Consider the following 10,878-nt stretch of genomic DNA (forward strand, 5'->3'; position numbering starts at 1 on the left):
GCTGGTGATTTTTGAGTTAGTGGTCCCACAACCTCAAGTTTCATTAGCACATCTTCCAAAATTCAGAAGAGAAGCTGCCCTGGGCTTGTTGAAGAGGTCACAATGACTGGCAGGGCTGAGGTTCTAGGCAGTAGATCCATGAGGGATTTATACTGGTTAAGAGACACTGACTTGAGCTTCCCAGAGGAGGGGAGCTGGCAGAATGTGGCAATTAACAGTAAAAGGTTATAATAATAATATTATACATTGTGCAACAGTTAAAACCCCACATTACCCACATGTACAGGAGATGCTGGGTACTGGAACACAAATCAACAGGATAAATAACAGGACAAATAACCTAATGTTCAGTTCCACCCCACCACTGGTTATGGAATAGGTATTTGACACTGGGTTAGAGGACATTTCACCAAACATTCTGCACTCTCAGAAATGCAGGTACACTCATTACCCAGAGCCAACACTCCCCTGCTGCAATCTCTTAGTCTGCCACCCTAAATTACTCTGCCAGCTCAGTCACCCCAAGTTTGCCATTCCAAGCCCATCACTGCCAGGATGAGGCCAAAGGGCAGTTTGTGGCACAAAGCCCACTCAGGGCGTTGCTGTTTATCATCCTTCACTCATGGAATACAAGTTATTTACCTGCCTCTCCACACCCATAATCCCAATCCACACCTCCTCCTACCCCAGTTTTGTTTTCCACATGAGTTATGCAAGCAAAGCTGTTTATTACAGGGATGGACACACCCCTCCCCAAAACGTACCCCTCTGTGCTACAGCACTGAAAAACTGGAAACCTCTCATCAAACAACACCATGGAATATCTGCCTGCATGTTTGGTCATGTTCCAGGATGTCCCTCAGGGCTATGGAAAATCCCTTAGAGAATGGGATCCTGCATGGCACTTGAGCTGGTACAGTTACATTCCTCTACCAACAGAACATCACCAGTGCTGCCTCTGCTGCAGACCCAGAAGTGAAAAGCAGTTCAGATTAGAGTCTGCATTTGAATTGTTTTAATAAGATGGAATATCATAAAACCCTCCAGTGAGGAGTTTTTAACACACTTTTCCAAACAAATATTGCATCAGTTGAAACATTTTAGAACTTCAAAAATTAACAATGAAATGTGTGATCTATGCTATACTTCACAGCAAATGAAGGATTTTTATGGCATTGTAATACTTTCATGGTATTTTCTGAAGTTATATATTATGAACACATAAATTATAACATTTCTGTTCCATTTAAAGCTCTTAAACAGAGCTGGTACACTGAGATGGGAGCTTTGGCCGTGGCCACAAGTCCCAGTCCCTTTTCTCACTCTCCTTTAGAGTACTGCCAGTGCTTTCCCAGTCAGGTAAAAGACACAGCAGCTGTTCCACTGGCAAGAGCTGCAGCACCTCCCCAGGCTCAGACACTTTCACACAACAGCCAATACACTGCTCTTGAGCTCAGCTTCTCTTTTGTTTCAGGCCAAACACCAGCCTTGTCCTTTTTGCTCTAGACATGCACCAATTTTGTGAGGGAAAAGAATAATCATTAAGCAGCTCTTTCCACGCCCTGCAAACCCCTTGGAAATGGGATGGCAGAGGAGAACTGGCTGCCCTGTTAGCACCTGGAGTGGCAGCTCAGTGTGACCCACTGTGAATCAGGTGCCAGGCGGTGCCTGTTTGAGATCAGAAGGGAATCAGCTCCTGACAAAGCACCACAGCAGATGGGCCCGTTTTTGTTCCATAGGTGGGCAGCATCTGCAAGGCCAGCTGTTGGAATTTCAAAGCCTCTCTCTCTCTCTCTGGGCAGAAAGGACCTTTCCAGGGGCCAAATCTACTTCTGACAGCAATGCCACAATCACCCTGTCCTCCTCCATCTGCCAAAAATACCCTGGCTTGATGATGGCTTTCTGCACATCCTGTGGTCCAGAATGGGACAGCATCCCCTCTCCATTATAATTTACCTCCTCAGGTGGGCACAGGCCTTGCATATGGCAGGGGTTTGTACTAGTATAAACAAATCATTATTAACAATAAAAATTACTATTAACAATAAAAATGTTATTCATTAACAATAAAATTTTGAAAAATCAGCTACGTACCTGAGCACAAGCAAAGGAAGTTCTTACAAGTCTTTGGACAAATGTCTGAGAAGAGCTGAAACATAATTCGACCAACTAGAAAATAATTTAAAAAAAAATAATTAAGAGTTTTAGAACTGTCTGGAATAAGATAATCTGCATATAAATCAATCTGTATGTTCTAAAAATGTGATTTTCTGAGAAAAGGTTATTTTATCAAGCAGGATAAAAAAACATCTAAAGTATGCATATATTAAAACATACAGCAAGAAAGAAGAATAACATAATTGAAAAAAAAAAAAAGACATAAATTGGATGGAATAATACTACTTAATCAGAAGTCCTAGAGATTCCACTGTGATTTGAACCTGGAAAGCCAAGCTGATTTACTAAAATAGTTTAATCATGTCAGATCTTTTCCATCTTGAAAATGATTTCCCATAAATACAGGTCCTCAGAGAGCTGGAGCAATTCCCTCCCCAATTACTGTGTTTATACAAATACATTAATAATCACATTTCCACAGTTTTCCCTGTGATCATTACCTACAAAGTCCAACTGGCTTAGCTCCATATTGTGCTGAGGATTACAGCTGCATTGGCACTCTTGGCCTAAAATCCTTCAGTTTAAAAAAAACCCAGATGAATCAAACAGGGAAGATGAAAGGCAGGCAGGACTAATGCTCCACTTACCAGGTATTATTATAAACCAAATATTTTCTCTTTGTTACTAGTGGTAACTGTGCTATGCACCCTCCAAATCTATTAAAATACTGCTGAAAAGAGGTTGAATATAAATAAAACTGTTTTAAAACTGATTCCATTTTCTATTTTATTTTCCAAGATATTGGGATGTACAGTACTAAAAAACCCGCAACAAATTGCTCCCAAATGTATGAAATCTTTAAAAAATACATAATTAATAAAGAAAAAATTGGCATCTCTGCAGATTGTAAAATAATCCATAGAAGTCTCACTGTTGGGCAGAATTACAAAGAGACCAGTAATAATCTGTCAATGAGCACTACACTCTAGTGGTGCACACTGGTAAGACTTCATCATTTAAAAAAGTAACTACTCCAGGAATAACTTCTCTTTTCTTTCCTTTAAAGAAAAAAATTAAGTTCAAATGTATTTCATTCAATACTTAGTCACCAAAAAAACTTTGGAGAGGCTCCTAAGAAACTACATTCAATTTTAAGGCTTTGTCCAAATATATGCAATTGTGAATTGCATGGTTCAGAAAGGAAGAAATAAAATAACAGCACCAGTACTTGATAATCTTAGATAAAAATTCAAGATGCCTTGAGCTGTTGAAAGGTCTGTATCTCATTAACTGCAGCAAGAATGTTCTCTAAGCATTTATCACTACAGTAGGAAAATCCAAAGGGAATGGGTAGGGAGAGTGTCCAAAGAATGAAGAAATAGGGACTATCAAACAGCAGTTCTATAACTACCACTATGACAGGGTGGCTATTTGCAAATGAACAAACCATTCTAAGCTGTGAGGATTGAAGATTCCTACAAGGAACACAACAGACAAGACAGTTCAGCTGAAGAGTTATCCATTTTCATTATACAGGAATTCAGGAGAACACAAATCCCATTTCCATTCCTCTGCTGCACAAGCACCGAACTGAGCAGGACCGAGTGCCTCAGAGAGCCACATCCAGGTTCTGCAGAACCATGGAAGACAATCCCACAATGGGTTGGGTTGGAAGGGACTTGAAAGTTCATCCAGTCCCAGCTCTACTGCCATGGGCAGGGACACCTTCCACTATCCCAGGTTGCTCCCAGCCCTGTCCAACCTGGCCTTGAGCACTTCCAGGGATCCAAGGGCAGCCACAGCTGCTCTGGGCACCCTGTGCCAGGGTCCCAGCACCCTCACAGGGAAGAATTTTTACCTAATATCTTATATAAACCCATCCTCCCTTCAGTTTAACACCTTGTCCCATTGCTCCATGCCCATGTGAGTCCCCCTGCAGCTCTCCTGGGGCCCCTCTAGGTCCTGGAAGAGACTCTAAGGTCTCTCTGGATGGAGCCTTCTCTTCTCCAGGCTGAACAGCCCCAACTCTTTCTCTGCAGGAGAGGGTTCCTCTTGCATTCACTGTGTGAAATAACACACGACACTTTCCAGGGAAAAAGCTGTCACTACCCCCATTCTGCGCTCCAGCCCAGCTGCTGCTTCACCAAGGCACCAGCTGCCAAGGAACTGAGGGCTGTTAGTCCCTGCAGGCTCCAGAAGGGGCTTTTACTCTGAGGCATAAATTGTAGGAGGATTTTGCTGCAAACCCTACTTACAAACCCAGCACATTTAGCACCTGAAGCAGCAGACACCACCACTGTGGTGTTCCAGTGGAAGAACTCTTATGTTCTTGCAGATGACAAGGCAGAAGATGGAAGGAGACATCCATAACCAAGGTATCAGTTTCAGCAGTATTTTTCACCAGTGCTTTGTCAATAACAAAGTCTGCCAGGTGCTCGTAAAATCACAGAGTGTTTCCTGCTGGAAGGGACCTTAAATCATCCAGTTCCACGTGCAGGGATACCTTCCACTAGAGATCAGGTTACTCCATGCCCATCCAGCCTGATCTTTTCATGCCCTTTAATCCTACAAATTGTAATGCACATATATCCAAGATCCAAAGATGACAGATCCAGTTTATAAGATGAGGGCTGTCTCCTCCATAAAACCTGGAGCACTGCTTACCCAGCTCCATCCAGCCACAGAAAACGCTGCTGTCTGCTCCTGAGACACAAACCACACACTGTGAATCCATCTGCTGGGTTACTGGCTGCATTTTACTGCAACTGCATGAATACCATTATCACTGAAAGGTTGTATTTTCCACTGACAAACAGGCAATGAAATCTGCCAGAGAAAGATCAAACCCATTTTCACACCTTGGTCAAAGATGCAAGAAAGAACAGCTGCTAATAAAAAAATGAATAGAAGTATGTATGATTAGCACCTATGAATCCTTCTCTTGCCTCATCCCTCACAAAAAAAGAAAAATCTCATTTTAAACTTGGAGCTGAGGTATATGCTGATATAGCACAGATAAAAAAAGCATTTGAGATGCTACTTATTTCCCCAGATTTAGACACCTCTCCTCTGAAATGATCACCCTCACTGCAGACAATTTCCAATGCTTTCTTCAGCTTCATTTCCCCGATGCAAAGGTTAAGTGATCTGATCAGGGAACAAGCTCTCTGTGACTAACCATAATATTTGAACAGTAAATTAAAATAAACAAACAAAAATAACTAAAAAAGAGTCAGTCAAGTAAGCAAAAGCTGCTCACAAACGGATGCAAAGGTTAAGTGATCTGTTCAGGGAACAAGCTCTCTGTGACTAACCATAACATTTGAACAGTAAATTAAAATAAACAAACAAAAATCACTAAAAAGAGTCAGTCAAGTAAGCAAAAGCTGCTCACAAACTTATCCAGTCCTCAGTTGGCTTTAACCAAGAAATGAGCCTGCACAGACACCTCAACTCCGGGCTAAAGTAAAAACTGCTGAGATTGCATTTGCCTATTACTTATGAAACAATAATTTGATAAAGTATTATTTGTAAGCAGGCTTTGAACTTGTTTTTTTAAGAATCAGAGTAAGTGGTGAAAGAAATATGTACATTACATACAGCAAGTGATGCCTATATAACATCTAAGTTGTTTGGAAATTTGATGAAGTGCTCTCTGCAGCTAATGAGCTGTACCAATTAGAGAAACCAGAAGGCAGAATGACCAAAAATAATCCAATTTCAGAGCTCTGTCTTCAAACTAAAGATGAATTTTTTTTCTTTTGTTTTTGAACTCCTTAACAATTTCCAGCTGAGGAAGAGCTAGTACTTGATTCAAATTAAGTGGTAGAAACATCCATGCTATACTGAAATAAGGGCTCCTGCTAGCAAAGTTTATTAAAATAATTATTGATTTCAAATATTTATTGTTTCAAAGGTAATTCCCCCAATCTAGCTGCTTAACTTTTTGGAAAAAAAAACCTTGGGAGCCAAACACACATTGTTTCAAGTTATTTTCCAAGTAATGTGAACTCTTTTGCTAGATTTTATGTTTGAACCACACAGGTATCAAGTTCAGCTACACACTCCCAAAACAAACCTGGTTTTTCAAAACTGTATCTACAGGATTTTATCTTTTCTCAATTTCTTAAGAGTAAACCAAACAAGAGGTATTTTTCCCAGCCTATCAGCAGGAATAGCCTGCTGAAGGAGAAAGCAGGGATTACAACCAGTGAGACAATGATGCACAGCCCAGGATGGCTGCCAAGGGCCCAAAGGCTCAGACAGATTTGCATACAAGTTTAAACAACAGCTCACTAAAAGGACACTATTTGAATTTTATTAATTTGTTTATCCCTAAATCTGCCAATGCTAAGGCACACGAATTTAAAAAAAAAACTGCTTCAAAGTAGAAATGTGGCTACAGTTTTCAAGGAAGTAAAACCTCAGTGTGGAACAAGAATAGATTTTATTTAAAATAGGAGTTTCAAGAAGGGATGCCCCAGTTGCCCTGAGCAGGGATCTGTAGCCCTGACACATCAACACTTTGTTCACACCTTGGTGCCCCACCTGCACTCTTGGCAAGGAAAACCTCCATAAACTTCTCTCCCTGGCTCTCTAAGTCCATTCTTCCACAAACACCACCTGAAGTTCCTTCCGTTCTCCACAAAACCAAACTTCTTTCAGTCCTGCACACATCAAACACTCGCTGGGTTCAGTTTCCCAGGCATGTGGAAGTGAGAGGCAGCACTTGGCCTTCTGGCAGAAGAGGCTGATCAGTTTTTCTTTTATTTACTGATCCAACTTGTTCCAGACCTCAAGGTGAGACTTCAGGGTATTTCATCCTGCACTGACAACAATTCCACGTGATTATTCTGAATAAATTTTTTATTGAATCAATTCCTTTCAAATCTCCATCTTACCACCCCTGAGAAGGGTTTTCTCCATATGGGACCTCCCTTGGCTCCTGCTGTCCCACGCACAGTGGTTGCCCATGGGATCATGGACAGACAAAGTTCTGGGTTCTATTTTCTGCCAATACCAACTTTTTCCCTTCTAAAGACTAAAAGTTAATGTGGAACCAGCTGACAACAGCTTCTGTCTTTAGGAAAGGTAACAAAAACCCCACAAGGCGTCACTGGGTCTATTACTGGAGGCACAAGAGAATGACTCTTGCAAAGGTGCTCCTTTCACATGAATTCATAACAGCTGAAATCCCAAAATACACCAAGCTTCAGGCTCAAGTGACTAGAAAGAGACTGACTGTTATGGGAAGGGACACATCCCAGGAATGAAAGAAACTCAAGTGGAACAAATCAATGAGCCAGGGGTCAAACAGTAATAGAAAACAGGAGAAAAAAAATTGATTAATTGATAAATTATTCTATGAATAAGAATGAAACAAAGCAAAACTGAGTAAATTTACCAAACTTCATGATGGATGAAACCAGTCAGGGAGTGGGGTGAGATGTGGGAAAAAAGACCTTGGATGGCCACAGGAGCTGCTAGAGCAGCCGACTGCATCGGTGACATCCTAGTGGGACATCTGTTCCAATTACCACGGTACCTGAAAGGCTGCAGCTTCACACACATTCTGCCTCACAGAGTAAAGACAGAATTATTTAAATAGGCATCTGCTGCCATCCCAAAATTCTTTGGAATACTGTAAGCAGTTTAATCCTGTGTGCACACTCAATGTGCCCAAATTCACTGGTGGGGGGCCCAAAAGAAGGGAGAAGCACTGTTTGTGCCAGTATCGAAATAAATGATTCTTCCTGATTTGTTTTCCGTTTGCCCTTTAAAAATTATGAGCCACAACCTGCATTCATTAAAAAAAAAAATGCTTAACAGGCAACTTATTTAAAAGCAGACTAAATTTAGCTCTAAAAAACACCAAGCCAACAAAGTTTGCCCCAGTGCAAGAGGCAAGTACAAGCTGGCACTGAGTTTTATTCCAAGATTCTATAGCTATAATAAAATATAGACACAAAAGCTGTAATAAAGCTTCTGGAAGCACAGCCAAAACAGAGATTCACTCCTGCACATTCCAAGGGATCTTATTAGAGTAAAACTGACCTGACTTTTAATTGCTACAGGTATCCTGGCACACCCTGGGCAAGCAAAGCCTGGAAGGGCAGAGCCAAGATTTGGCAGCTGCGTGGGGGGAATGTTTTTGGACTCACAGCAAGCTACGGTGTGAAAAAGGAGACAGTTTTGTGTTCTGCAGGCAGAAAGATGCTTCCAGTGCTGCAAGAGGCACATCCCCTTCTCTCTGCATTTTGTGGAGATGTTGGTTCAGCTTTTCAGTGCACACAAGATATGGGCAAGGCCTTTTTTCTTGGCTAGCAACAAAATGCAGGGTTGTTCTGCTCCCCACTTCTCCTAAAATGTAATAAGCATATCAGCTTATTTATTGAAATCAAAATAAGCAAAATGTTCGTTTGGAAATCTGCTGGCAGCTTAGAAGTTAAAATGAATACCTCACTAATGCCAGCAGGAGAGCACATCTCTCAGAGTTAGTGCTTGGTGTCATCTGGAAGCACTGATTTACCACTTGATTCAGCTTTTGAAGGTCATCTTAGAGCTAAGAGAGCAATGTTAAAGCTTTTTAAATATATCCTTAAATCCCGAGACAGAGCTGCATGGTGAATTAATAAACAGGCACCAGAATAAAGCAGCATGACCAGACAGCACACAAGTCCCAACACCAATTTTACAAACTGGCATTTTTCCTGCAAAAATCCAAGCCATGAGTCAGGTGTAATGAAACCAGCAGAGCTCCAAGTTTGATGTGCAGCTGGGAGATTCCTGTTACTTCCAAGAGAAAATAAATGCAGACAGCCACAAACAGAGCCAAAGCCCTGGGTCTGCTCCAGGTAACCCAAGCTCTGCACCACCAAGAACACCAACGCTGCAATTCCTCCCTGACAGCTCTATCAGTCACCAAACCCAAGGAGGTTTGGGGGAAAACAAGGTAATCCACTTTCACTCGAGGTGCACAGCTCAAGGCTGAGGAGGGGACGAGGCAGGAGGAGAGATTATGAAATGGGAGCAGCAACCTGTGCTGGGAGAGCAGAAAAAACAGTGCAGGGAGAGATCCTTCAGGTGGAGTCAGAACAACAAAAAAAGAAAAAAAAACAAACCCACACTAAACCTAAAAAGATTAACAGCAAATGAGATGGACAATGAAATGTCTTTGCTCTAAATCAATCCCATCAAACTACCATTCCTAAGTGGAAACCCACCCAACCTGAAACAGCTCTAGTTGTCTCATTCCATAGCAAATTTCACCTGAAATTAAAGCAACGGAACATGTTAAAACTCCATTTACATCATCACTTATCTCCTCACTGGAAGTATTCAGAAACCACAGTGCCAACCAAAATAACTCAGAGAGGAGTTACAACAACAACAGATTTATAGATATGCTCTATCAGGTCTCTGAAGTTCGAACAGAGCCTCTCTTCTGAACCTGCGGTGAAAACAAAACGCTAAGAAGGGTTTCAGTTGCATCTGAACAAGGCTGAAATTTGGAATCTCTGAGATATAAGCTCTTAATTCAAAGGTTTTCAGAGAAACATTGGAGCAGAAAATGAAAGTGAAAGCCTAATGAAGCCATCACATACATTCATTTTTCTAGAGACAAGTGGCAGCAAGATAAAGCACGGAGTATGTGTGAGACAACTAATATGCATTGATAAATGCTTGTTCAAAGAGACGGGTGAGAAAAATCTCCACTCCCATCTTTACAGAGAAGGGGGAAAACACAAGAGGGGACCAAGCTGCTGTTCAGCATTAAAACTCACAGCCTACAGCTTCTGGGCATTACACTTGTATAGGGACAATATGAGTTAAAAGATGGATTTATTTTAATTACTGGGGTTTTTTTAACAGGCCAGCTGGTGAGGTGTTCTGTGCTTCTATGGTTGAATGCCCAGTTCTTCCTTAACATTCAGAAGATGCATTTTGAGCAGGACAAGGAAAGATTTAGCCCAGATGACCTCCTAAGTTCCTTCCCAGTTTTAATTACTGTATCATTAAAAATACTTATAGGAGTAAATATCCAGTCTCCTCACAGCCTGCCCCGATTTTCCACAGTTTACAGAAGTGCTATAACAAAGATATAATAGAAACGGTAGAATACATCACCGGACGGCTTTTTACCTTCAGAACAGCGTTCATCAACCCTGCCGAACCTTTATATCCACGTGTGGAAACAAAAATCGATCTCAAGGGGGAATGAGGAGCACCCAGAACCCCAGAAAACATCCGAAGTTATTAAAAAGTAACTCAGAAATAACGCATCAATGGCCAAACTCGCTGCCAGCGGCTTGGGCCCATTATGCAAGCAAAAACGTGATTTAAAAGCCCCAAACACAGCCTTACCTGGCTCCCTGTTGATCTCTATCTCGAAGAAGCACTGGGGCCGGTCCTGCACCCCCATGGCCGCCCCTCGGCCTCGCCACCTGGACACAAAGCAGAGAAGGAGCCCCCGCGGTCCCTCCCTCCGTCCGTCCCTCCCTCCTCACCCAGGGGTTCAATTACAGCGGGGCGGCTCCGCCTCAGCCCCGACCCCGGCGGCGGGGGAAACTCGCTCGGAGGGGAAGCGGTTCCTGCCGCGAACACGCAGCCGGGCTCGGCGCCGTCAGCACGGCCCACCCCCCCCCCCCTCCTCCTCCTTCCAGCCGCTTCCCAGCCCGCCCCATCGCTCCCTTCCCCCGGGGGTTTTACCTGGCGGCTCCGGCGCTTTGTCCCCTCACGGCGCGGCCCCCGCGGCCCCCG

General features: G+C 42.6%; 1 protein-coding gene across 2 annotated transcripts in view; it reads right to left on the reverse strand.

The window, feature by feature from the left end:
- The window catches only part of NKTR (natural killer cell triggering receptor), a 36,156-nt gene extending 25,603 nt beyond the window's left edge, over positions 1 to 10,553 (reverse strand). For both annotated transcript variants that reach the window (XM_053947562.1, XM_053947554.1), the window contains exons 1-2: positions 10,483 to 10,553; positions 2,095 to 2,169 (exon numbers count right to left, since the gene is read on the reverse strand). In XM_053947562.1, the coding sequence (XP_053803537.1) occupies positions 2,095 to 2,169; positions 10,483 to 10,540 (133 nt within the window). In that variant the 5' untranslated portion in view covers positions 10,541 to 10,553. The remainder of the gene's footprint in view (positions 1 to 2,094; positions 2,170 to 10,482) is intronic.
- Positions 10,554 to 10,878: the final 325 nt, after the last annotated feature.

Source organism: Vidua chalybeata, chromosome 1 (assembly GCF_026979565.1).
Source record: "Vidua chalybeata isolate OUT-0048 chromosome 1, bVidCha1 merged haplotype, whole genome shotgun sequence".
NCBI lineage: Eukaryota > Metazoa > Chordata > Aves > Passeriformes > Viduidae > Vidua > Vidua chalybeata.